Raw genomic sequence first — 27,666 nt, 5'->3', positions numbered from 1 at the left:
TTTGCCAAAAAGGTTAAGAGTTTCGACTTCCAACAAGAAATTGATATTGTTGTAACCAAATATTATCAAGAGTTAGTTTAGAAGTAGCAAAAAGAAAAAAGATTCATTAAGAAATAAATAATATTTTTAATATTTTGCACAGAAAATGTTTATAAATAGTAAAATTGATAAGGATAGAGGACTCTTAGTAATGGTTTGTCTCTATATGCATAATAAGCAGAAAGGCATTGGTGGAACACCAACAAAAATGGGCTAGTTTCTTAAACCCCAAATGCATCTGTATCACACGTATAGGTAGTTGTTTTTTGCCCCTTCTTCATGCTTGCTTGGGATCCAAGTCCCCACACGATGCCATAGAATCGAGTCACATATGCATATGTCCCATGCTTTTCTTTTTTCTTCCACGTTAAAAGTACTGCATTTTGCACCAGAGTTCATCCCCCACTTTCTGCGATTCAATTCAGATTACTTTGTTTCTTCCTGTTGCCGCCACCCACTGTTTTACATTGAATGAAATCTCAGAGAATAATGCTACGTACCTAAACAATCTAATATACAAAAAATAGCAAGTTGTAGGAAAAATATTCAAAGACGTGTTTAACCCATATATTAAAGCAAATTACAGTCTATGTACAATACAACTAACCTGCCTAATTACAATAAGTTGTCCGATGTGCATTCACTCACACATATGATATTAATACCCGGAAAAAGCACGGCGCTACCTCACTAATCACTACTTACTAAAAGTGTTGCCTATTTGAGTTGGATGCAAAATAACTACATTCATCATCCATAGCAAAATACTCAAGGAGTTGCAAGATATTTCCGCTATCACATGGTCCTTTTTTTCTTCCGAGAAGATGCTTGCAACTGAAAATATGATGCAAGATTTCAACAAGAAATAAGTTCCTTTCCAAGGGGGAACACAAGATTGTGTCTTCATATTTTATGGCTATCACCATTATCTAGAGGGGTGCCATGTTGCACTTGACGGATAAACTGCCCTTTCACTCGGGGTCGCTGCTCTGCCAGTCGCTTCCGGTTCTGATATCGAACCTGTGCAAAGAAGCTACTGATTAAGCAATTCAACAGGCCTTTAAGAAATGTTTAGCTACCCTTTTTTCTCTTCTATCACCAAAGAGTGAAATAGGATGTTATCACATTCTCGGAGCTTTACAAGGTAAGCCTCTGAATCCAGATTGCTTGTATTTGATGCAAATTAAATATTAGCTTCTTAATAGTAATAATCATAATAGTAGCAGCAGCAGCTAGAACATGGTATCTACTATTATTGGAACCACAATGCTTGAATAACACAAAAATTACTTAGATGGCACTAATGAGACATAGAGTGGATGTGGTGAAATGACGCTGACCTCATTTTTAGGTGAAGAGGAAGTACACTAGCATAAGCATACAACCATCGGTATCATCCTTGTACTTACCTTCAACCAAAATGAATAATAATAATAATAGTAATATACCTTTTTCTCAAAGCATCGATCTTTCCGCTTAAGTCGGAACTTCATCAAAGCAGCTTCTCTTTGGCTGGAGCGGTGCGTATCCATCCCTTTTAATCCATCATGAATAAAACAATTGCTATTATTGAAAGTCTCCATGGTTGTGCCCTTATCAATTGCTGCAGCAAGAGTAACAACAGAACTTGCATTGCTCCAACTTGGAACAGCTCCATGTGTGCAGCTCTTTTCATGATTTTCGACATCATTACATAAACGACTGCAAGCACTCTGATAATCTATAAGAGAACTGCACCTTAATTCCTCAATAGGCTCCTGCTTGTTCTGCCCTTGAAGAGTTTGATCATTAGAAGAATTGGTAGCTTCATCACACCAGCGGTAACACTGTTCTGAGTCATCAACATCAGGGTCTGAATGCACTGAGGTGCTCACAGGAAGGGGAGAATATTCTTGCTTTCCAACTTGTTTTGGACCACATGCAGGGGGTAAACTTGATTTTGCATGATAAAAGTGTGGGGAAACATCATTACATCCAGCATGCACGTCATCCATCCTCATCCCTGTACTCAAAACAGCCCAAGTGGGGTGTTTGAATTTGTTATTTCAGATTGACCCTCGATTGGATCAAGAAGGATTCTCCCAACTATAATAACATGAGGTTAAGAAGTACCGTTGTTACTTTCTAGGTCTTGTCTGGGGTTGCTGTTACCCTCTTCGCGGTTGCCATCTAGTGTAAGGAAAATAGGCAGTAATGACTTCCTACTGTTATACCTGCATTTCAAAAAATAGAGATTAAGCACACAACAATATTTTCTATTAATGCCAGCGAACTGTGTACAGAGATAACAGATAGCATACATTAGATCCAAAAGTTTACTTTATCATAAATTCAGTTGCTCCTTCACGTGAAATTCTGGAAGCCAATTATTTTATTCGATCTACTATGTCAGATACTTGGCGCAGAAAAATTAAAGAAATTCTCACTCCAGATCATGAAGGTTGAGCCAACCCCCTGAAATATATAGACCTCACCTTGGCTCATTTCTCAGGTCTATCATAGGAGTCAGGATGTCTTTATAGAAGGCAACAGATTTACGTTGAAATATGATATGGTAATTGCACATATCACCCGCTTTAAAGTGCAACTTGGTAATTGATGCTATTTAAACAATATTAAGCTGGATAATTAAATACCTTTTTTTTTAATTATGGACCCCTTTATAGGAAATTTCAGGAGAGTATCCACTAACCTATGGCACCGTAATGACCTTAACATTGCTTCCACTGCCCTCAATAGCATTGTACAAGAATTCAGGTTTACCTAATCTCTAATTCTCCAGAAAATTATTCTAATTAATAGTTGGTCTAGAAACAAGATTTTCAAGACCAGCCAAAGAAATCCTTCGTTAAAAATAGTAAAATATGGTGAAAAAACAAGACATTAATATTGTGTAAGATCAAGCAACTCTTTTCTCTAATCCAACAAAGAGCAAGTAAGCAACAGAATAGAATCTTAATTTAGCCAAAACATCTTCACATCTCAAGCTCAACCATACGGTAAATAAAATAAGGGAAACAAAAAGTTTACCATGAAAAAGGCGATGCATCAGAATGGTTTAGTATATGCTTTTCATTGGTACCTTGACTCTTTGCGCTCCTTGAACAAGGTCTTCTTAAAGAAAGCTCCAACTGTGGAGAAAATTCTAACTTTTTTGCACCATCACTTAAGCTAGAAATTGCAAAGGTGGCCATAGGCTGTTTATCAAATGAATCAATTAAATCAATAGCTCCAGTGGATGATTCCCTTAATTCGTCATTGCAGCCAACTCCAATCATAACATATGCAATTCTTTTATCACTTTGTAGTCCAACAACATTATGTGCCATCTCGTCAACGAATGCAGAGTTCTCTTCGAGTTTTGATGCAATTGATTCACAAGTGCCACTGCAATGAGCAACCTCCACAAATCTCTTTGAATTTTTAGATACAAATAGCTTGTCAGATATCCCTGGTCATGAAGAGGAACATATTTTCTTTCTTTTAGCTGGAATTAGAAAAGGAAAACTTAAAAAGTATAAAAACGGTGTAAAAAGATAAGGTAAAATGCCTTCAGCTTGACCCTCATTTTGAAGCGACTCCTGACCCGGTTTGACAAAATTTCCCTGCTGCTCTCTGCCTGTATCGCTAACATTTGAACTCATACACTTCAATTGCAAAAGACCCTGCATATTTTGCATGTATGAACTCTCAGCTTCCAAGCAAGGCGTTGTACAAGTGCTCTGCACAAGAGGTGGCAGAACATGCGGTCTCTATGCGAAACTACATGGAGCCACCCTACTCACAGATACAGAATCGAGACTTCTCAAGTAGACACCTAATAAGATAAGAAAATACCCACTTGGGTATCACTTTCGTCTTTGATTTTCTGTGTAGACGATCCATAATCACTGGATTGGTTGTTTTCAGCAGCATTATTTTCAGCCGTGTCTTCAACGTTATGCTCTTTTGCAGGTAGATTATGATGAGCACATCCACCAGCTAGCTGATAAAAAGTAAGGCAAATACCAAAAAATGAAAAAAAAATCAATTAAGTTTGATGCTTGAATTCAACCGAGAAAAGATTGAGCAAAATGCGAGCATAGGGCATACCATATGTCGTCTCCAAACATGCTGCCAAAGATTCCTCAACTCATTCCTCCGAACAGGCTTGATAAGAAAGTCAGCTGCACCTTTCAACATGCACTTCAGAACCATGCTAAATGAATCTTCCGATGACATCACTGGTTTAATTATAAAAAAGTAAAAGCTACTAACATATTAGCTTCATTTCTAATCAATGACGACAAAAAATAAATTTGAAGATGGTAAAGCATGAAGGAAACTTTTAGTTAAAAAACATACTTATAACAGGAATATTTTTGCAAATATCATGTTCCATGACCAAAGTAAGAAGCGCGAATCCAGATATTGAAGGCAACTCTACTTCAGTCAATATAAGATCAATGTTATGAGGTCGATCCTTTAAAGTCTCCCACGCCATTAAACCATCGGGAACAGCCGCAACTACTGGGAAAAAAATCGAAAATTAGGCATAAAAAGAAGGGAGGAATCAAACTAGTAATACAGTTAATCAATAGATCTAAAGAAAGAGAACAATACTGATTTAAGAAAATGAAGAAACGAAAGGTGAAGAAGAAACCTATGTAACTGCATTTACGAAGAAGAGCGGCAATAATCTGACGAGTGGAATCATCGGCTTCGACTAAAAGCACTCTGAGAACCATTTGAGGCAAGAATTTTTCCCATCGAACAACCTCTGAGGATTCATCGTTTTCCTCCTCCTCCTTCTTCTTCTTCGTCTCCTCCGCCGTCCCTACCTCCAAGTCGACTTCCATTCCAACTTCAACCATTTTCAAGTACGCTATTCAATCAAACCAAAACAGAAAACCCTAATTTCTCATTCAAAAAAGAAAGTGAAGAAAGAAGAGAGTAAACTGAAGCGGAAATGAAGAAAGAACGCCTCATCCTTACTAATAAAAAGAAAAACTCTAGAAATATCTGAAAAAACGTCGAGAGAATCGAAGCCTGGTTGTTTATTTATTTATTTAATATCCAACTTTTGTTTAGGACCGCGAAAACCACAAAAAATATCTTCGTTTTCTTGAATGGCAAAAAAGAAGTGAAGACTTTGTAGTTTATTCCTTAAGAAGAAAACGGGGAGTTGGATCAAAAGGTGGCCCGCCATTGGCTTCTGGTTGGTGAAGCTGATGTGGCGCAACACGGGCCACTGTTCTTAAACCAAACTTTGTCCTGCCGATTGAGTGGTGAATCTAGTGATCATGCACGCTGTGTGGTGGGGGCCGCAACCCCAGGGGAGGGATACGTGTCGGGCCGGTGTGGTATGTTGGAGGTAAGATATTTATTTTGAATCCCACGTGGTATCTCGTCACCTCCCTTGAGATCTCATGGTTGACAAAGGGACACGTGGATTGTTTAGAGAGTCTAGGATTTGTGGCTTTCATCTTACGTTCTTGGCACGAAGACTTAAGAGAGCAGCACGCACCTTCATTGTCTGTGTTTTTTCTTTCTTTTCTTTTAGTATATGACATTTTCCTTTGCCATTGAAGGGGAGAGTGCTCTATCTCTTAGTCAACAATATCGTATTTGAATTCTTTGATTACTCAACTAATTAAACAATCACTTCTTTTTACAATAACTTTCCACCTAAATAAATCATCAACCATTTAAAAGTGTTATACCTATATTTATTTATTATAAGTAAATTATCCAAATAAAAATAAAAATAAACTTTCATTTTAGTTATCGCGGTTAGGGTTATCTTTTATTTTGTTCATTCGGCTATCAAGTCATTAATGGTATCTAATGTAGTAAGCTATCTCATTTTCACATGTGTTTTCTTTATGAATAAAGGGTTGCAAATTATTCGGACCTTTGACGTGGAAAAAGATATATGTGAAAATAAGGTGACATGCTACATTAGACGTCATTAATGACTTGACGGAAGAGTGATTAAAGTGAAACATTACTCTAACAACGGTGACTAAAATGAAAGTTTTTAGTTTCTGGTGATCAAAATTAAAACATTTAAAAGATTTCTGGAAAAGGAAAAGAAAAGAAAAGGATGTTAATAAATTAGGTTTAGTGACCGTCCAATCATGGTTTCGTTTTCGTTTTGAAATGAACTATAGTTGAAAAGAGAGAACTGCTATGATTAAGCTCATATGGCTTTATGGTATTATTCGATTAGAAAAGATGGGATTGAAATGTAAGCACAATCCTGTGGCTTTCCTTTCTTAAAACTTAAAAAGTTAACCCACACATAAGGGATATGGAGCCACTTTTGCCTCTTTAATAACCGGATAAATGGACCCACTTTTAACTGGATGAAGATGATCCATCTGTCGTGCAACTGAGCTCTGCTATCCATTCTTTTCAATGAGCATTTAGTTTCATCAATAAACCACGCTTGTCCACTGCAGCTTGGTAGAGATGATGATACACGGAGACAGAGAACCATTAAGTTTTGGTAATCTTTGGAGGAAGAAAGCAAATTGCAGGGAGTTGGTCATTAATCACTCAAAATGCATTAATAAAGCTCCTAATTTCATATAATCTGCAAAAGACCTCAAAGTTGCAATATGCAGGCGTAGGTAGGTGTTTGGTCACTCTCATAGGATGCGCATAGATCAAGGGAAGCGGCATCTTCAATTCAGGTGGATTAAGTGTGAGACAAATTGCAGCACGTTGTAGACAATGAAAAAAAAGATTGCACAATTGCACAAGCTGAGAGGGAGAATTTGCTTTTGCTTTTGCTATAATCATCATACATATGAACACAAAATCTTCGGCTAAGAACAGCAATGTCTTCTAAAGTGAGAAACCTCAGAATCAATGTCAGGAAGACCGCTGAAACCATCAACCATTCTCCCCAACGCTTCTTTATTAGAAACCAAGCCAAGCCATTACTCTTCTTCACAAAGCACTTGCATTGTATCACCAATAACATTCAGATCAAATCCTATACCCCTACAAACCTTTAAAAATAAAGTTGTTCAAGGGATTTTAAGGTGATTCTAGGATCACTTTCCATGTTTAAATCACAAGTAACCAATAAAATTGTCAAACCATGTATTTAGCTTTTGGGTTAATATTTAGCTTTTGGGTTAATATACTATTTCGTACTTAAGTTTGATGCGCATGTGTCAAATATATTCACATTCAACCACATGATACCCTACGATTTGCATACCAAATTGAACATTGAAATCAAACTCAAATTCAAATACCAAATAGCATAATATAAACCTTCATCTTTCTTTGATTTATTTTTATTATTATTATAATTACCATCATCTTATTATAGCCTTATCCCATTCAGCAGTTGAAAATTGGAATTTCAAATTGTCAGCATTGGGAAGCCAATAATTGTTGGATAAATGGAGAGGGATAGACTGAACTAATTGTGTGGCTGATAATAAGCACAAGAAAGGGAGATGAAATTAAAAGGTGCTTTGGATGGGCATAGCAAAAGGCAATGCTGCAAATTTTGTGAACCGCCCATTTCATATCTTGGTGAATATTGACTCTCTTTTCTATGTTCCGCCCATTTATCGTTTCGATGGAGTGAGTGAACTCAACCGAAGAATTAAAGGAAGTGAGGACGGTCAATACTTAGACAAATGCCAAAATTCAAACATCAAGTCGTTGAAAGTAGCAATATCATCTCCTCTCCTAATTTGTATTGTAAAAAAATTACTTAAAACAATTAAACCTACTAATATAGAGGCCCAACTATAATTTGGGGGCATTGATGAAACGTGCAAGACTGAAAATGACCATAAAAAAAATAATAAGAGAGTCTCGCATACTTGCCAGCCTCCTAGGTTTAGGTGAACAACAAAAAAGCAAGCTTACTCAGCCACTTCCATTATTTGTAAATAATACTGATAAGATAAGGGTGCACAATTTGCCTCTATTACAAATGAAACAAAAGCAAAACATGCTACCTCATCATATCCTTTTTAAATCTTTTGACATATGAAACCACTCCACTACATATGCATGTAAGGTTCTATCCACTACAATTCCTATTTCCTAGGCAACATGCTAGGGATGATTCTCTAAAGGGCACTGAAATAGCAGTCAAGTAATCTAGGAAGAGTTATAGTGCCTGCAAAGCAAATCTCAGTTTGTGGAAGGAACTTTTTAGGAAAAGCAGAGCATTTAAGTCATCAAACTATGAGCATGGCAGGAAATGGGCCGCATTTAAAGCATTTGTCCAAGTAACAAATGGAGATTAAATAAAGAAACCAGAATTTTAAATAGACAGATAGCATAAGGAACGTATACTTGTTACACAAGAACCAATGAAACAAAAGAAACCGGAAATTGCTATCATGAACTAAATATATGAGATCAAGTAAGAACAAAATGTGTGCATAAATGGTTTGGTTACTGTCCTTTGAAAGCTTAGACATGAGCAGTGCCTTCTGTGAATTTTGGATCCTCACATCTATATCGACCATCTGGTCCGATTCCAAAACCTTTTGGATCGGCAAAGACATTTTCGAGCAGCTGACTCTGAGAAGGAACGGGGCTTTCATCCGCAAACTCAACAGCATCCTCTACCACTTCATCTATCTTCTTATCTATAGCCTTTAAATCTGCTTCACTGGCCAGACTGTTCTCAATGAGGTATTTCTTCAGGGCTGTGATGGGATCTCTTGCAGCATAGTGAGCTTTCTCAGCTGCCAAAGAAGCAGAGCACAACATTGAATTAGATGACATTTCTGAACTCTTAAAGGTCCAAATCAAGAACAGAATTATGTAAAATGTTCCTCAAGATCAGGGTTCAGTAGTAATTCACTTAGAAACTCAAAATTTCATCCCTAAAAATCTAAAATTTCATATCATTTATCTTCCGAAACATAACAAACCCATCTTTATGAAACATAAAGAGTTTAATAAACAAAGTAATCACTTCAACTGTAAGACAATAATATTACAGGACCAGTAGAACACAATATGCATGCAGATGGTTCCTGTTTTTATCATTCAAAGCTGCAATGTAATAAGGGCTCAATCAAAACAAACAGAATCATAAAGGAAAAATGGTGGCTTTCAAGAATTAGCAATTTAAATCATAATAAATATATACTGAGAAAAAAAAGGAATCAAATGGCTACCAGGGTCACGAAGCTCGTCGGGGTCAGCCAATGAGTGTCCTCTAAACCTGTATGTCTCGCATTCGACCAACGTTGGACCCTCTCCTCTCCTAGCCCGACCAATTGCCTCCTTAGCCACTTCCCTCACCTTCAAAACATCCATTCCATCCACATGGATGCCAGGCATCCCAAAGGCAGGTCCTTTCTTATAAATCTGAGGATCAGACGTAGCCCTCAAATGAGACATCCCAATAGCCCACAAATTGTTCTCAACCACAAACACAATGGGCAACTTCCACAAGGCCGCCATATTCAAACACTCAAAGAACTGCCCATTGTTACAAGTTCCATCGCCGAAAAACGCCAAGGTAACATGATCACAATCCGCTTCTTTTAGAACCTCCCTCTTATATTTGGAGGTAAAAGCCGCCCCCGTGGCAACGGGAATTCCTTCACCAATAAAAGCAAACCCCCCTAGCAGATTGTGTTCCCTAGAGAACATATGCATCGACCCACCTTGGCCGCGGCAGCAGCCGGTGGTCTTACCGAAGAGCTCACTCATGACGGCGCGTGCGGGGACTCCTTTGCTCAAGGCGTGCACGTGATCACGGTATGTGCTTACGACAGAATCTTGCTGCTTTAAGAGCTTAATAAAACCAGTTGAAACAGCTTCTTGGCCGTTGTAAAGATGAACAAAACCAAACATTTTGCCTCTGTAATACATCTGAGCACACATATCTTCAAATGCTCTTCCTAGTATCATATCTTCGTATAATTCCAATCCTTCCTCTTTCGTAATTAGCTGAAACAAACAAAAAAAAAGATTTGTTAGGGAACGGATATAACCAAGACTTAATTTGACTGCAAAAGGGGGGAAAGAGAAAAAAGGGATTACGAGACTGTGGGTGGACTTGGATTTCTTTTGCTTAACAACATCGGAGACGGCAACGACGGTCCCAGATCGACGGTGGAGGTTCAATTTGGAAGAAGAACTGAGGCGGAGTTTGCGGGTAGATCCGAGGAAAAGGGAGGCGGGTTTGGGGGAAACGAGGGGTCTGTCGTGAGATGCAGGGGAAGTGGGATTGAGAGAGAAAGGCTGCGTACTGATCTTGGCTGCACAAGAAGCGCCATTCATTTTGTTACTTTAGTTCTGAGTCTGACAGAGAGTGAGAGAGGAAGGAAAAGAAGGGGGAGGGTGAGCGATATAATCAAAGAGAGAAGAAAGCGAGGAGAAGGCGGAGGAAACGAGGGTAGTAATTCACTTTGCTGCGGCTATTTTACCAAAATAATTTTAAAAAAATTTATATTTACAAAAATAATTCAAATTTAAAAATATTCACAAAAATAACTTAAAATGAACAGTAAAATGGGGTGGTGGCTTGTCAATTTCCGGCACCACTTAGTATTTTGGACCCATGATTGCTTGATAATTGTGTCAGACTTAAAAAAATGATTTTTTTAGTTCTGATCTGTCAATGGTCGGAACTAGTGTATTTTTTTTAAAATCGTATTATATTGGTATACAGGGAAAAAAAGAAAAAAAAAATTTGAGTGCTAGCCCGTCAATCAGACTTAAAAAAATGATTTTCTTGGTTCTGGTTTGTCAATGGTCGGAATCAGTGTATTTTTTTAAATCATATCATACTGATATACAGGAAAAAAAAAATTGAGTGCTGACACCACCTTTACAGAATTTTTTTTTTACATTTTGGGTGTCATTGGCCAGCACCAATGTACAACAAAATTTAAAAAAAAAAAAAATTTTGATGGTGACCTGCTAATGGCCGACACTACTTTTATGTAAATTTTTTTTTTTACATTTTGGGGTGTTATTGGCCGGCACCAGTATACGAAAAAATAAAAAAAAAATTTGGTGGTAGCCTGCCAATGGCTGACACCACCAATTTTTTTTTTCGTATACTGGTGCCGGCCAATGACACCCCAAAATGTAAATTTTTTTTTACATAAAGGTGGTGCCGGCCATTGGCAAGCCACCACCAAATTTTTTTTTTTAATTTTTCGTATACTGGTGTCGGCAAATGACACCCCAGAATGTAAAAAAAAAATCCGTAAAGGTGGTGCCGGCCTGTCAACAAATTTTTTTTTTCTTTTTTTCCCTGTATACCAATATGATACGATTTAAAAAAATACACTGGTTTCGGCCATTGACAGGCCAGAACTAAAAAAAAATATTTTTTTGTAAGTTTGACACAATTATTAAGCAATCATGGGTCCAAAATACCAGGTGGTGCCGACCATTAACAGGCCACCACCCCATTTTACTGTTCATTTCAAGTTATTTTGGTGATTGTTTTTAAACTTGGGTTATTTTTGTAAATATAATTTTTTTTATTTTGATAAAATAGCCCCACTTTGCGAAATTTTTGATATTGTGGAAAAGAAAGTAAAGCCACCAGTATTAACGACTTTTGGGGACTTCACGTTGTAAGTTCAGTTAAAGAGCAAGTAAGACGGTTACCAAAGTGGTTTGCTCTAGTGGTAAAACATGTATTGTGCTTAAAGAGGAAATTGAATATGCAACTTTTACGAATCACACCCCAAAAATTAGTTATGACTATTTGAGAGCTTAAATTCATATAATCTCGAACTAACAGTGTAATGCCTAACATTATTATCTACAACTGAGAGATATGATGACTAACTCTGATATCAATTGATATCAACCTTTGAAAAATCACATTCTAAAAGTTAGCCATTAAGGTTAAAACTATTGAAATTAGAGAACCTGATCCATGTAAACACCACTACAAAAATCTCATACTTTTGTATGTGTTTCTTCTTGGTTTTTTCTTGTTTTCCCTTTTTAGTGTTCTTTTAGATTTGGGAAATTCTTGAATAAAATGCACCCATAACCTAAAATAAGAAGCATAGCATTTGTATAGAATAACCGATGTTAGCATCGGCTAAATAAGGTCATTTATCATTTTAATGCATGTTATGTGATTTCTCTTTACAAGTAGTTGTCCGCAAGGTTCCAAGGCTAGATCTTTGATCGCCCGCGTTTGGGCTCCAGATTTATTCTAAAAATAACAAGAGATTAAGATAAGCTATTATCACCTATCCTAACTCAAAAATAGCCAAATTTGGTTTAGCTCAAACAGTATAGATAGGACCCAATTGGAATGGAAGTGGGATAGAAACTGAAACAAAATTCGGGGCCACTTGTTCCGTTAATCTCATCCATCCATCCATCCATCCATCCATCATCTGTAAGGGGGATAGTCTTATGCGTTTGGGGCTATAAGCTTCAACTTGATAAGGCCAATTAAAGTTTCGTACTCCAACCTGGCAGACCACCCTCAAGGCAGTGGATGAGTTCAATGTCTTTTTCAGCTAAAGTCAATTTCCAAATAATATATATCATGCACAAAATTAAAAGGTCCACGCCTGTGACAGAGCATTTGATAGCTGATATAGAGTTAACAGGTTCCAACAAGTTTTGCATTGTTTCTCTTGCCAGGATGATCAAAGTATCAGTGCAGCTTCATTTTAACAGCAAGACTAATATTCTAATATAGGCTAATCTCTGGTCTTTTTGAATTGGTTAAAATTTCAGTCAATAGCTTAAAGAACTACTAACCTAAAAGACACTTTGAAAACAGTGCATGCATGGCAATGGAATAAAGCACATCAATTCAACACTCAATAACAAATGTCAAAATTTGCTCTAGAATACTGTTATATATAAGAAGGTTCAAACATACGTTTCAAAAATGAAAAACTACTTAGTGCCACTTCACTAAAAAAGTACATATACCAAAATCAATAAAACTCAATAGGTAACTACTGTCATAGCTTACTGCAATGAACCAGTAATCAACCAATTCATACACTGAAAGGAGCTCCTAATCAAATAAACTGAATCCCATATCATCATCGCTCTCTTCCTCTGGTTCTTCCTGCAAAATTACCAAAGAATAACACATCAGAACAAACAGTGAAACAAAATATTAAACACAAGGAAATCAGGGTCATTTATTTGTAAATTTTAGTCCCACCTTCTTCTTCTCCTCGGCAGGAGGTGGAGCAGCAGCTCCACCACCAGCACCAGCTGCAACAGGTGCAGCTGCAGCAACTGCGGCACCAGCACCGGCAGCACCAACATTGGTTATGAGATCCTCAATGTTACACTTTTCAAAAAGCTTAGCAAACAAGCTTGGCCAATAAGATTCAACAGAGACATTTGCAGCTTTGACTAGAGTTGCAATCTTCTCATCCTATTAGCTATAATTAAAGAAACAAACAAACCAATATTCCCATACACATAGAGAACCTATCATTCTTTCAATAACCGAAAGCCCTTTTTTTCCTTCGTTCATTCCGTAATTATATCATAAAAATTGAAAAACATTCAAATTATAACTCATCAAATCCAGTAATGCATAAAGGATTCAGTGATGGGGATGCCATCATCATAGAGAATCAATGCGGCGTAAGAGCAAGCAGCTTCGCCGGCTGAAGACATCTTTTCTACTACCAACATTAACACAAATGAACAAAGCATTGGAACCCAATGGATATAAAGATTAACAATAATGCAAGATTATAACTGAAAAGGAAATTCCAAGGAACCTCATTAAGAAACAATTTCCAGAAAAAAAAAAGCAGAGAATTACCTGAGAGGCGAAATCAGGGACTTCGAACACCTTTCTGAAAGCAAGAGTTGATAGGGATTTAGGGTTTCTCGTCGACTACTAAAATGGGATTTTAAAGAAAGAGTCTAAATGGGCTCTCTAGATTTCTTAGGCCCATTTAACAAACCGGTCAGTATTTGAAATTAGGCCCCTCCCAGTCACAATATGTATATCAAATTAATAATTTTATTTGCTTCATTTTTCATTTAATCTTCATGTTTTTTTTATTCTATTCGATCCATTTGATAATTAAATCATTGGTGGATTTTAAAAAAAATATTATCTTCAAAATTTTAATTGATTCTTTTTAAAAAAAAATTGTAATAAGTAACAATGTTTTATTTTAAAAGTTATACATATTTTAATTTAAGCATAATGATAAATTTAGAATATTTATATGCTTTGTCAATTCGATCTTTATTATTATTTTAATTAAATTTGGCTTTTAATATTTTAAAAGAGTCGAATTTGACCATTAATATTTTAAAAAGAATCAAATTAAATTTTTTTATGGAAATACTAAGCAAAATTTTAAAATTTTAAACATAGGAGCCCTCTTATATTTCATGTGTACTTCATGTTTTTTTTTTTAATTTTTTATAAATTTTAAATTATTTATTGATTTGACATATAAGATAAATAATATTATTTTAACATGAAGTACACTTAAACTATCATGCGGATTGTCACGCCAACATTGTTAACAATTAATGTTTTAGTTAACATTTTTGTTAAAAAAATTTAACTATTTTTAAAAGATTAATAATTAAATTTAGTTAAAATAATAATAATTAAAGTAAAAAAATGTAAATATCAAAAACTAAATTTATTATATCTTTACTTTATTTGATACCAATTTATTTTATTGGTTTCAATATTGTATAATACATTAATTTATTCAAACCATACAGTAAAAAAATAAAATGTCTTAATCTTGTAATTATTTCATTGATTCTCTGAATATATATTGTAATAAAAATAGGAAGGCATCATTACAAACTAACAGAATTGTCATGCAATGTGCTTTATCATATATTTATTTGATTTCATTTGATTTATATTAGAAAAGAGATAGTATATATTTTCAATAACATTGATAGGTGTCGAGTCCACCAATATAAACCTACGTCTAATTTGCAATTTAAGCAGTATAGGGAGTAGGGTCGATCCCTCAGAGACTGGGTTTACTGCAAATTGTTGCTCTCTTGACCATATTTATGTCGGGACAGTTGTCGTGCCCAAGATATTAAGAGGGAGGATAAAATCGAAAACCTGGAACCTGAAATAAATAAATAAAACGCGTGAAAAGTAAAAGTTGAAAATGAAATAAAAAACAGTTAAATAAATTTGAAGAAAAATTAATTAGAATAAGCTCAGCTTTAGGCACAGATTTTTCCTCGTTTTTAAACCGATCCTCGAAATTAGATAAACTCTTTTCCAATAAGCTAGTTATGGAACGTCCAATAACTAACCCTTATCGGTCGAACAACCACGAAACGTTCCTGATTTAGAACTCTAGCAGCTTTGCGTTCTAGAAGAGCCTAGCTCGAACCAATGCCCTCAACCGCGTGGGACATTTAAATCCGGTTACTACTTCCCTTGACGGAACCAAGCAGCAATCTCCACTTGGCACGCCAATGTGTTCACAGAAAACCGATTAAAATCAATCCTTTCGGAATTCCAACTGTACGTCTAACCACACTAAATCAAACGACGTCTTTTTTTGACTTAGTGTTGATCTGACTTTGTGAGTTGACAAAATCATACTCTTAATCCGGAAAAATAATAAGTATTGGAATTTAGGAGTTAAATTGTTCGGGTGCATAACTCACGGGTTTTGACGAGGCTAACTCCGACCTAAAGCTGAAAATGGATTTAGTTAACTAAGGGTTGGGGCATGTTGGTATTGGATAAATTAAATAAGGTAAAGATGGGTGAAAAGGATGGGTGGCGCGATTAAGTATGGGGGCTGGAAATTTGGTAATGAATTAAAGTGGATGGTTAGCTACTGGAAATGAAAAGGGAATTTGAAAAAGGAATTGCAAATGGCTTAAGTTGGTGGCTAACTAGGAATTAATAAATTGAAGAAAAAGAAATTAAAAACAACAAAATGCTACGTGAGAAATGAAGAAAAGATTGCTTTCAAATATGAGAGCTTGATTTATTGCTTGATTCAAGACTTGATGATTAAAATGAACAAAGTAGTTCACTATTTATACTAGTGGCTTTGCTAAATTAAGAGCCAACTAGTATAGAAAATCAAGGAATAAAATATTAAAAATCCCTACATAATCTCCCACTAAGTCAACCAAAAATTTCAGCTAATTAATCTTGAAAAAATTCTGCTTTGGTCCTCCTTCTTTGCTCCTTTCTTCAATCTAGCCAAATTGTTTCCTTTTTCTTCTATTTAGCCCCAAATTGCACACCTGCACAAAATTCAACAAAAACATGAAAAAATTAGTGGTGCACTCTCATAAATTAACCAATTTAATTACATAAAATATGTAACTTTAGCATTTAATCAAACATATTATATTTCTTTTACTTACATTTCATATTTTTTTTTATATATTATGCATGTCTGTTTTACGATGCATGTTTAGGATTCGTGGTTGTCCCTCTCAACAATGTTGTCTCTAAGGTTCGAACTTAGATTTTTCCCTTGAGAGTACAATGTCTTTTATCATTGCACCCAACCACTTATTGGTACATTTCATATTTTTAGTAAACTATTCGTGTTAAATTTTCATGAATTTAAAAGAAAAACATTTATTTTTTTATATATTAAGGTGTTGTGTTTATATCATATTGTTATTATTGTGGTTCATTGCACTTATATCATATATCAATCCATGACATATTTATATAATTTATCATGATAACTAAATATACATAAAAACTTGTGATGTAAAGTGTTGCAAAACATAATCATCTTAAGTTTAAAATTGCTCTATCTAAATGATATTCAATTTTGTATGATATAATGATTGAGAAATATTGTTTTTCTCGATTAAATTTTATACATTTGGACAATTTTAATATAAGGTTGCAGACAAACAATAAATTAGTTCCAAATATTATAATCTCTTCCAATGAAATGGTTTGTATAGAATGATACAACCGGCATGCATGCTTCGGCTCAAAACATGACCCATTAAACAAGAGATCCCCATCCCTTGGATTCCATTCCAACGATATGGTGTCCAACCCCAACGGAAAAACAAGATATTTGATCCATTAAACAAAGAGAATACACTAAAAGTAAAAGATGAAATACAATGAACCCATGTGATGACTTGATGGTTAAGTGTGTTCACTACCTCAGCTGTGGCCTAACTTCAAGTCGCGTTAGTCATGTTAGTTGTTCGGCAGTGGTAGAGCCAAAAAAATCTTTTTGTCTCTATATCTTTATAATTTTTGAAAGATTAAATCAAAATTTTATCATTTTAAGGTCAAAGTACAATTTTACCATTGCTAATTTAAATTTTTAAAAATTATAAAGGACCTAAATTGAAAATCTACCATTTTAGGGGGGGCCATGGCCCCCTAGGTCTCTTAGTGGCTCCGCCACTATTATTCGGGCTTTACCCTGTTTTAGTAATTCACCAAAAAAGTGATGAAATACAAAATAACAGATTATATGTTAAATACCATATTATTATCCTATCTTTGAAAAGTATATAAATAATGAAAAAGGAAAAAGAAAAATTACATGTTACATTCTTTGACCCATAAATTAAATTGGGGTTCAAAGATACAACCATTGGATGCTCTTTGCAACCGAGACAAAATCATTCTATTAATTAGTGTCTTAACGTTGAATCCAAGGCCAACATTTAGTTTCCACCATATGCAAATTCAAGGATGAATATGATTTCTTCTCTTAAAGGCTAACAAAGTAATCAAAGAGACCCTATTCTCCCAGGACGAAACATTTATGATGAATTTTGATGTCTAAATTAGGTGATGAATTAGTGAGGTTTAGACGCATGTTCCTTGACTAAACAAATCCCTTGCTGGAATTTCTTCAGTTATGCCTCTTGTTATGCTAAATGTTTCCTTTTTGCTTAAGTCCCTTTCAAAAGATCTTGATTATCTTATAAAAGACACCACATACCTCAAAGGTCTTGGTTATCTTCAGTTATGACTAAAATGATGGTTTCTTTTCAGTAGGTGTTTGGGAAGCTTGTGAGGGACCTATCCTTTTTCCTATTACCCTGGTTGTTGTTGTCTTGATGCTGTAGGTGGTGGTGGTATATTCATTGTTGATGTGGACGTTGGTTTGTTTTCAGTAGCTTGTGAATGGCTTGATCACATTCCCACTACCCCTATTGCTGTAGGTGGCGTTGTTGTTGTTGATGGTGGTGTTGATGTCGTTGCCGCCGTCGCTGCAGTTTCTGTATCAACACTCATAGCATTTTGCATTCAACTTACCTTAGCAATAGGCACTTATACAACAACAGATTAACTAGTTCTATACTATACGAATGTATTTGAACATTTTATAAAACAATCACCTGTGGTAGTTGCTGCCATTGGCATTGAAGATGGAAGTGACAGGTTTATCGTTGAGCTATATTGTTGAGGCAAATACGGGTATTGTACGATTTGCGGATATTGAACTCCAAAACCATGAGCTTGATTATTTTGTGCATAAAGTGGAAAAAAATTATGAAACATCCCTGGTGTTATTGATGCCCCAGAAGTGTAGTAAGGTGAAATCTGTTGACCTCCATAGAGACTATAATAGTTCTGCAAAACAACATTAAATTCAGCTAAGGCAATTCCAAAGGAACTGAGGTACTGTATTTTGTAAACACTAACCAAAGGATAAATGCCTTCTTGTGAAAATCCGGTGTACCTGTAAGTAAACAAATATAGAATGATGGTGATGAAACATAATAAATAAAACAACCCAAAGTGCTAAAATATTGTAGGCCAAAATAAAATGTCATAGTATTTCAGTTTTGCTCTCACCCATAAGCTGAGTAAGGAATTGAATATTGACAGGCAGGTTGTTGGATATAAGCTGAGGAGGAACCATGATAGCTAGGCGGTGCCGTCAATCCAGGACCATGTGCTGGTCTAAACCGTCCCGCCCCTACATTTCATTTCATTAGATCAAAACCAAGATGCAAATGCATTTCCAATATAGAAAAAAAATTTAATAGTAATAAACAATGGGAAGGGAAGAAAGAAAGAAGAAAACCTTGTTGAGAAATCATTGGAGGAGTCTTTTGAGCACCCAAGGAAGCAAGATTGCAGTTTGCCCGCTTTCCATCAATAATAGGTGCAGGGTTTTGGCATGCTCTCATAGCTGCCTCTGGATCCTTAAAGGTAACCTAAAAACCAATATGTAAAAAAAGGATTCATTTGACATTGTCATAGCATCGATAACAAAAGAAACAAACAAGGCTTTTTTTTTTCTTTTTTTTTTTATAAAAGGGATCAATAACTTACAAATCCATAACCCTTGGATCTCCCAGTAGTCTTATCTGTGATCACAACAGCCTCAAGAATCTCTCCAAATTGCTCAAAATAACGCCTTATGGTATCTCTTTGAGTTTCCCACGCCAATCCACCAATAAAGATTTTCGTAAAAGTTGTGTCATTGAACTGCTCTGGATTGTTCCCACCCACCATTTGAAATTCTCTTTGTTGAGACATAGACCAAGTAAACCAGGGAGATAAAGATTGAAGAAAAAGGATAAATGGAAGACCAATACAAAAATCAACCACCACAGAAGCCAAATATAACAAAATGGCGAAAGGAAATAAAAAATAGGTTTGGATGATCAAATCAATCAAATGCCAAAGCTTCCTCAAACACTCGTGCAGCACTTATGCATCCTCTTTTTTGTTTCTTCTTCTTCTTCTTCTACCCGTTGTTTTTCTAATGCTATAATAACTGCCACTTTTTCACAACCAAAACTCCTCAGATTCCTCAATAATGATAGCCCTAAACAGCAAACCATTGCTATTGAGAAGGCAGAATTCATAAATAAATAATAAAATTGAAACCCTTCCATAACAAGTATAATATGTATATCATACTCTTACCTGTACCAACTTGTAACATCATTGAGAGAGGAAAAAAGGAAGGAAGAAAGAAGGGTGATAATATGAATGAGGATGAGAGAAAAAGGGGGGAAAAAGTTTCTAAACCCAACCTTTTACATACGTACATTATTAATACATTTTAGCGTGTTGAAGGCGAAGGGTTTCCCTGTATTGCATGTTCTGTTTCAAGCAGTCCTTCATTCATACAACCTTGAGTATGAGTCTCAGTTTCTCGCTTTGTTGTTTCTGTTTGGCTTTGTTCAACTCCCCCCTCCTCTGTAGCTATTCCTTTACCCGGAAAAAGACGCAGGTTTTGATAGCCTAAGGCTTCGTTTGGATGGGCGATTGACTGCGGTGCGGTGCGTTTAACTTACTTTTTGTCTCACGCTACAGTATCGCTACAGTATCTAATCTCACCGCCACCGCTGTTTTTACACTAACCGCAGCTAAACGCACCGCCCATCCAAACTCACCCTAAATCTTTCTACAACAATCCTCCCTTTTTTTTTGGTTAGTATTTTGGATAAATTAGTAATGTTTTTTTTAAATTCAAATTAAAATATAGATGTTAATTTTAAATTCAAACACAATCCTTTATCATTTAATTTAATAATTAAAAAAGTATTCTTAATTTGATTTAATTAGTATAAGTCCAAATGTTTATTTTATAATTTTCCTAACACAAGGCAACCGTATTAACTTATATTAATCCCTAGGTTTCTCTTTAAAGAAAGAAAACCCTTTTTGTTTGAATTATATTTTACTTTTATGGACTGATCTTTGGACGTTGTAGAATGGGCTGGTCATGAGTCATGACATTGTCACACACATATTTGTATAACAAAATAGTTTTAGCCAAATTTAGATAAACTTGTACACTTAATCCACTTTTTATTTTCGGTATAATTATTATTTGATATCAAAGTATATGATAATATTTCATCTTCATTTCAAATTAATTAAGACATTTTATCTGTAACAAGTTGATTATTAAAGAGTGGAGAATATAATGAAAGATGGATTTGTACAATATATATATTATTAGTGTAGTTTTTATAAATTAAGTTAAAAAAATAACACATGTAACATGTTTAAATAATAAATATATCTAGAAATTAAAAACATCAAAATTGATGTACTAAAAACTTACATATTTTATATATAAAATAACTTATATATCTATTTAGGGTTGAGCATTCAACCGAATTGAGTCAAAAAATTTTAAGTTAATCGAGTTGATGAGTCATATTTTGTCATCCTAACTCGATTTAATTTTTTTCGAATCGAGTCAAGTAAAATGAAATTTGAGTCAAACCGAATCAAGTGAAATTGTTTGAATTAAATTTAAAAAATTAAATATATCAAATTAAAATCTTGCTACAGTATAACTTAATCGATAGTGGAGCACATAATTTTGAAACCATATATATTTGAAAAAAATTTAAAACAAAAAAAAAACTTTTAACACAATAAAATTGAATCATTAATTAACTTATTTAGATCCAAAAATTATTATTTTAGAAATTTTTAAAAATTTTAAATTTCTTTATATATTCTTTAGATTTTTTTTAAATTATTATAATTTTTAAAAAAAATATAAATTTTGAAATTTTTATAAATATTTTAAATTTTTAAAAATTGTTTTTTTTTTTATTTTTTATGAGAGAGAGACTAATTTGCTCATTTTCAAAATTGACAAAGGCCAAAAAGGTATTTACACCAATCTGTTATTTGAATTATTCGAGTTATTTGACTTGTAAAATTAAACTCGATTCAAATTCGAAACTCAAATTACTTATTCGAATTAACTTAAATAACTCGATTTGATTAACTTGAAATTTGAATTTTTTTTCAAACCGATTTGAGTTTTACTCACACTTGTATTTACCAATAACTTTTTAACTTTTATGTTGCATGGGATGCATTACTCTACTATTAAAGGTAAGTTTATTTTCAAAATAATGGCTGAAGTGGTAGGTAAAAATCTTTGAAATATGTATATAGATTTACGTGATGTTGTTGGATAATTTAAGTAGAGACTGTCGAAACCACTTTTTAAATTAGAAAAAAGGGGATCGACTTTGAAAATGAAAAGGGGAGTCGTCACCGATCTTTTATTAATGTGTGACCGGTTCACCATTAAAGATGATTTTGGTCTGCGAATTTTGAGAAAATAAGTTTGGGAGTCAGTTACGTACGAGGAAGGGTTAGCACCCTCGTAATGCCCAAAATTGGTACCGAATTGATTGATTAATATCTTAATGTCGAAACCTTGAAAAGATTTTAAAAAATGCTCCTTGATGAGAAAACTTGAATAACTAAATGGAATGATAAGGTGCACCCATTTCGCAGAAATAAATTGTCACACTCAGTGAGTTAGGGTGCTACAATTCAATCTTTGAAATTAAATTTGTCCCCCTCTTTTTTAAAGAAAATCATGCACTTTAAGAAGGGTATTTAATTATTTAAGTCAATCGAGAAATCAGAATCCAGTAAGTTAGGGTCCAATTTCTCGAAATTCTTAAACACAAAATATTGCCTTTATTTTAAAATCGAGATAGCAAAATGTCGTATCCAGTAAGTTAGGATCAAACATTTTGAAATCTTAAGAACTTCATTTAATAATTGCAGGGTTTTAATAAAATGGGCGCTTGGTTATCTAAATTCATCGAGAAGAATCGAAGCCCAGTAAGTTAGGGCACAATTTTCTCGAGAATCTATGAATGCCAAGCCCTTTTTAAAGATTGTGAAATAAAACAATTATGAAGCTTTAATAAAATTCGACTCTTGCAAAGGAACATGATTAAACGACTATACACATAATGTAGAAGATAAATAACAATTTAAACTTAAACTAGAAACAATTAAACAAATAATAGGCAAATACAAACATCGACTTTAATCATATTATACAAACATCCCTATTAAAAATTAAGCAACCCCTAAATTCATAATCAATGAAAACAAAAGAAAAACAACAATAACAATAAGTAATACAAATATTTGGTACAATTTGGTAATAGAACTAAGAAAACAAATAAAAGGTTTGAATGAATTTTAATGAAAGATTTAAAAAAAATAAAAACGAAATGAAATAAAAGTGAATAACTTTAAAATTAATGCCTACGTTTTGATTTATATAAATAAAATCTAGTATAAATAATAGTATGTACATAATAATATATAGAAGTTAAAATAAAACAACAAATTTAAAAGGAATAAGGATTCCATACATAAATATATCATTTGAAATTAATAATGTATTATTATATATACATACTTATAGTAAAAAAATATTATACATACATATATATAAAATATATAAATTAACTTTTTATAAAAATATAAAGTTAATTAGATATATAAAAAAAACAAATATATAAAAAAAGTATGATAATAAAAAATACAATAAATTTCCTAATAAAATAAAAAACTAAATAACAAGTAGGATTAAATCGCAAACAAAACCAAATTAACAGGGAACAACTGAGATTAAAGAAGAGTGGGGGACCATGCTGCAACACGCGTATTACATGGGGGCCCGATTGGGAAATATCCCGCTTCCCCAAAACGCGGCGTTGCAAGCTGGGTCGAAATGCAACAATGACAAAAATGCAGAGCAAAATTAAAAAAAAAGGGATCGATTTAAACGCGCTGTAAAAATAGAAATGACCATTTGTGCAAATTGCCCAACGGAGGCCAAAATGCGCGGATCCTTCCCCGGGTCGGGTCACCGCGCGGGTTGTTGGGGTTAATCGGCCAACACGACACCGTTTAAGGGCCACTGAAATAGGCCCTAAACGGTACCGTTTTACGCGCTATAAAAGGCCCCATAACCCTAAAAACAGTCTGTTGAAAACAAACCCTAGCCTCCACCCTCCTGCCACTTCGGCTCGACGTCCCAAAGCTCTCAAACCTCGCTTCAACTCCGATGACTGCGGAGAGAGCAAGAGCTCGGCTACCAAGTACGTTCCTCCTTTTCTTTTTATTGTTTCTCTTAATAAACGATCAATAGATGCTAAAATAAAAAACCGAAGGGAAAAGAAAGAAGCGATTTGCGAATAAAAAAAAGGAACCCAGAAATCACCTTTTTTATTTTGATTTTTGTATTCTCAATGCCTCTTTTTTTGTTGCAGCATACTCTTGGTTTTTATAGTATCTATTTACAGAATAAATAAAATAAAAATCCAAACAAATTGCCCTCGCTCTGTTATCCTTGCTTTTTCTCTCTGCCCCTTTCGTGTGCCGTTGTTGTCTGTTTTACTGCTATTCTGTTCGTCTCTTGCAAGTACGGTGTGCAGAGGTGCGGACGTGGCACGTACGGAGGCGAATGCGTGAGGGCATAGGCTTGGCACGTGCGAAGGAGTTGGGGCTACTGCGGCGCTGGGGCTTGCTCGCTGCTAGGGTTTCTGCCATTAGGTTGGGGTTTGGGCTGAGTTAGGCCATTAGGTGTTTAGGCTAGAGTTTGGGTTTGTACTGGGTCATTTATAAATGGGCTTGGCTTGTATTTTGGGTCTTGGTATATTTTGGGGTTAGAGTCTGTATTTTTTTGGTAATTGATCTGGGCCAATTGTAAATGGACTGTTTTTGGACTGAATTTTATTTATTATTTTTCTTGGTTTTTCTGCTTATCTTGAATGGGCCCCGGACAAATTGGGTCTATTACAGAGACGATAGAACTAGAGATTTATATAGAAATAAATAGTAGGCTTCGAGGTGCAGATGTCATTTTTTAAAGAGAATTCTTTGCCCCACACAAAGTTACTAGAGGGTTAAGACAAATGTCCTTCGAGAAATAACGAAGTTTTGAATTTCCTTTGATTAACAAAATCGAAGAATTCTCGAATTCTTATTCTAATTTCTGAAATTGAATTAATTGTAATTTAATTTGTGAGCACCATAGTCCCTCTATTTATATGCACTCAATAAATACAATTTTGAAGAACCACAAATTTTTATTTTGAACATACTTCTTGGAAAAAACATGTCTCGTGGAAATGTATTTATTAGATGATAAATCATTACTTTTAATTTGAATAGTGATAGTAAATAATTAATTTACAAGTTTATGGACTTTTAATTTGAATATTGATAGTGAATAATTAATTTATCATCTAAATTTATAGGTTGCGTTTGATAGTTGATTTTATGCTTTTACATTTCACTGTTAAAATGTAATGAAAACAACGGTAAACTCGCCTAAAAATAAAAAAAGAATAATCGTAATTCAATTTAATCACTTTCCTTTCATCTCTCAGTCTGCAAGTAGATTCCCTCCGACCAATTACCTCTTTTTGTTTCTTGTTTTCCCCCCCCTTCTTGCTCTGCCCACTGCCGCCGTTCTGCAGCCAAGATACACCAGCGACAGAGAGCTCTTCCTCTTTTCTGTTCTTTCTCCTTTTTAGTTCTCTGACTTGTTATCTTTTCTTTGCAGGTTCTGCTTGACTTCAAAACAAGGAGTTCTTTTTCTTTTATTTTCGGTTGCTGGTGGATTGTTTTTTTCTTTGGTTTTACTGTTGGGACTTGGGTTCCTCGAATTTATGGTTGGGTTTGCAGGTTTAGGGTGATGAGGGTTGGAGTTGATGGAGGTGATCAAATGGCTGAGGTGAGATGGTGATGGAAGGTGTTCAAGCGAGAGAGAGATGAAAGTTTCTTTCACTTGTATCTACAAGTAGATTCTTCTATGAAGAAAGATGAAAAGAAAAAGGTTGAGGCTGAATGAAAGAAACAAAACTACGTGTTTCAATTTTTAGGCTTAAAATAAAAGCTAATTTGAAATTATAAACATTACGTGTATTTTTTTAGAAAAAAAGTGACATCAGATTTTTATCCAAAATTTTAATCAGTGTTGAATATTTAAATTGTAAATTTTTTTTAATTAAGTGAATGTGTGTCGTAACCTAGCTATACTTCACGTGAAACTTAAGCACACCTAAAAGGGATAAACTGGCGATGGTAATTAACTCCCACAATTGAAGCAAAAGGGGTTTCGTACTTGTGAACAACATATATCAAACTAATAGCATTATCAGTCTTCGTATTTTGCTTTAATCTAAAGATGGATTTAAATAATATTTTTCAGTTATTTTTCTTTGTATTTCGCAAAAAATAAATGTTTAATGATTCATATCTCCCTCCTGCAAAGTCAACCTCTTATTGTTTAAAAATAAAAAATTATATATTGTTATAATTAAATATAAATAACATATTTTACTTAAAGTAGTAAACAAAAGGCAAAATTTTACTTAGTTATGTCAGTCAGCAATGATAGAGTCGACAATAGTGTCGTAAACGTAAGCATGTCTGAAATATTTTTTCACTATCTTAATTATAATACAACATTGACCTTGGTAGGACAATTGCTTTTATTGTTACTTCTATTGTCACCAGCTTTGTCACATTTATCACAAGTTAAATATTCGGAGATTTCAACACTCTTTTGCACACTAATCTCCTCATCACACTAAACTCTTTCAAATTCACACAGTAATTCTTGAAAATAGTAAAATAATGCATTATTACTTGTGACTCGCATACATATGATTGGGAAATAAGATCATAAAGAAGAGAAAGGATTGTATGAAATAAAGATATTATCCATGTTCAATAGTTTAATGCCACAACAATAATTTCATCATGAAATTTAAGATTTTCATTTGAATTTAATTTTTTATTATGACAAAATACTAATATGACATTAAACTATTGAAAAATAAATACAGATAATGTCACGTCTCTGTTCCATATAATCCTTTTCCTATATATCATTGGTTGAAAAACTCTTCATTGCAACCACCAATGAGATGGTTAATTATGGTAATCATGAATGTCGAAACCATTTTTTGATTTGAAAAAAAAGGAAATCGACTTTGAAAATAAAAATGGGAGTCGTTCACCGATTTTTATTAAGATGTGATCGATCACCTAAAAAATAATTTTAGGTCTGCGAATTTTGAGAAACATGTTCGGGAGTCGGTTACGCCCGAGAAGGGTTAGCACCCTCGAAACGCCCAAAAATGGTACCGAATTGATCAATTTATGTCTTAGTATTAAACTTTGAAAAACTTTTAAAATACGATCCTTCCCCTTTCTATTAAGTTCATAAAAGATGTATGGATAAATTAATGCGAATACCAAAGACCTCCTTATCTTAGAGTAATAAAATGACACACCCAATACGTTAGGGCACGACATTTTTAGTCCTCGAGAATAAGTTTGTCTTTTGATTTTCAAAACTTGCGTGGTGAGATTTAAAAAGGATATTCAATTGCTTTGAGTCCGATGAAAATGAAACTCAATACGTTAGGGCACGATTTCTCAAAGTTCCGAGCATTGAATATTGCCCTTATTTTTTTAAATCCTCATTTCGAGAAAACGACGTATCACATCCAATACATTAGGACACGACTTATCGAATTCCGAGATTGAGTTTATGTATTTTGATTAAAGAAAACTTTTGATTATTTAGATTCAACGAGGAGAAATAGAACCCAATACATTAGGGCTTGATTCTCTCGGGATTCCAAATATCGGGTATTGCCTTTATTTCCCAACATTTCCTTTTTTTACGAATTCGGGTAAAAATCGATGTATGTTAAATTTAATGTATGAATAAACAGTCAAGTTGATAAATGACAATAATATGAGAACAAATAAACAAATTATAACATACCACGCCACATTTAATAAACAAATAAATGAAACTGAATAATTGAACAAATAAACGAATAAATCAACCACACCACACGCATCATTTTATACATCAATAGTAACAATCCAAATAA

The 27,666-nt window shown here is 34.3% G+C and overlaps 4 protein-coding genes across 12 annotated transcripts; all 4 read right to left on the bottom strand.

Annotated features, from left to right (window-relative positions):
• Positions 1-89: 89 nt before the first annotated feature.
• Positions 90-5,153, bottom strand: LOC107912282 (two-component response regulator-like APRR5). Of its 6 annotated transcripts, none has more exons than XR_005921064.1 (10): positions 4,682-5,153; positions 4,384-4,548; positions 4,132-4,262; positions 3,881-4,024; positions 3,590-3,704; positions 3,070-3,490; positions 2,152-2,252; positions 1,488-2,041; positions 647-1,059; positions 90-548 (listed from the first exon to the last, which is right to left on the bottom strand). XR_005921064.1 is itself a non-coding variant. In XM_016840379.2 (9 exons), exons 1-9 carry the CDS (start codon positions 4,890-4,892, stop codon positions 943-945), a joined length of 1,959 nt encoding a protein of 652 aa, XP_016695868.1. In that variant the 5' UTR covers positions 4,893-5,153; the 3' UTR covers positions 583-942. The 6 variants fall into 6 exon arrangements, 4 of the variants coding, with proteins under 4 accessions (XP_016695868.1, XP_016695870.1, XP_016695869.1 ...); XR_001688116.2 differs by having other exon boundaries at positions 90-496; XM_016840379.2 differs by lacking the exon at positions 90-548 and having other exon boundaries at positions 583-1,059.
• A 3,151-nt stretch (positions 5,154-8,304) lies between these two features.
• On the bottom strand, positions 8,305-10,459 carry LOC107912283 (pyruvate dehydrogenase E1 component subunit alpha-3, chloroplastic). Its single transcript, XM_016840382.2, has 3 exons — positions 10,063-10,459; positions 9,189-9,969; positions 8,305-8,750 (listed from the first exon to the last, which is right to left on the bottom strand). The coding sequence occupies exons 1-3, from the start codon at positions 10,300-10,302 to the stop codon at positions 8,473-8,475; spliced, it is 1,299 nt and encodes a 432-aa protein (XP_016695871.1). The 5' UTR covers positions 10,303-10,459; the 3' UTR covers positions 8,305-8,472.
• Positions 10,460-12,841: 2,382 nt separating this feature from the next.
• LOC107912285 (60S acidic ribosomal protein P1) lies at positions 12,842-13,930 on the bottom strand. 3 transcript variants are annotated; one of them, XM_016840383.2, is made up of 4 exons: positions 13,805-13,930; positions 13,582-13,661; positions 13,187-13,405; positions 12,842-13,087 (listed from the first exon to the last, which is right to left on the bottom strand). In XM_016840383.2, the coding sequence occupies exons 2-4, from the start codon at positions 13,651-13,653 to the stop codon at positions 13,034-13,036; spliced, it is 345 nt and encodes a 114-aa protein (XP_016695872.1). In that variant the 5' UTR covers positions 13,654-13,661; positions 13,805-13,930; the 3' UTR covers positions 12,842-13,033. The 3 variants fall into 3 exon arrangements, with proteins under 3 accessions (XP_016695872.1, XP_016695873.1, XP_016695874.1); XM_016840384.2 differs by having other exon boundaries at positions 13,582-13,658; positions 13,805-13,889; XM_016840385.2 differs by lacking the exon at positions 13,805-13,930 and having other exon boundaries at positions 13,187-13,396.
• A 3,655-nt stretch (positions 13,931-17,585) lies between these two features.
• On the bottom strand, positions 17,586-20,318 carry LOC107911274 (RNA-binding protein 38). Of its 2 annotated transcripts, none has more exons than XM_041105968.1 (7): positions 19,883-20,318; positions 19,283-19,781; positions 19,032-19,164; positions 18,800-18,923; positions 18,647-18,683; positions 18,340-18,574; positions 17,586-18,219 (listed from the first exon to the last, which is right to left on the bottom strand). In XM_041105968.1, exons 2-7 carry the CDS (start codon positions 19,487-19,489, stop codon positions 18,134-18,136), a joined length of 822 nt encoding a protein of 273 aa, XP_040961902.1. In that variant the 5' UTR covers positions 19,490-19,781; positions 19,883-20,318; the 3' UTR covers positions 17,586-18,133. The 2 variants fall into 2 exon arrangements, with proteins under 2 accessions (XP_040961902.1, XP_016694634.1); XM_016839145.2 differs by having other exon boundaries at positions 20,008-20,318.
• Between the last annotated feature and the right edge of the window lie 7,348 nt (positions 20,319-27,666).

This window comes from Gossypium hirsutum, chromosome D11 (assembly GCF_007990345.1).
Source record: "Gossypium hirsutum isolate 1008001.06 chromosome D11, Gossypium_hirsutum_v2.1, whole genome shotgun sequence".
NCBI classification, from domain to species: Eukaryota; Viridiplantae; Streptophyta; class Magnoliopsida; order Malvales; family Malvaceae; genus Gossypium; species Gossypium hirsutum.
This window is presented reverse-complemented; position numbering and strand designations above follow the sequence as displayed.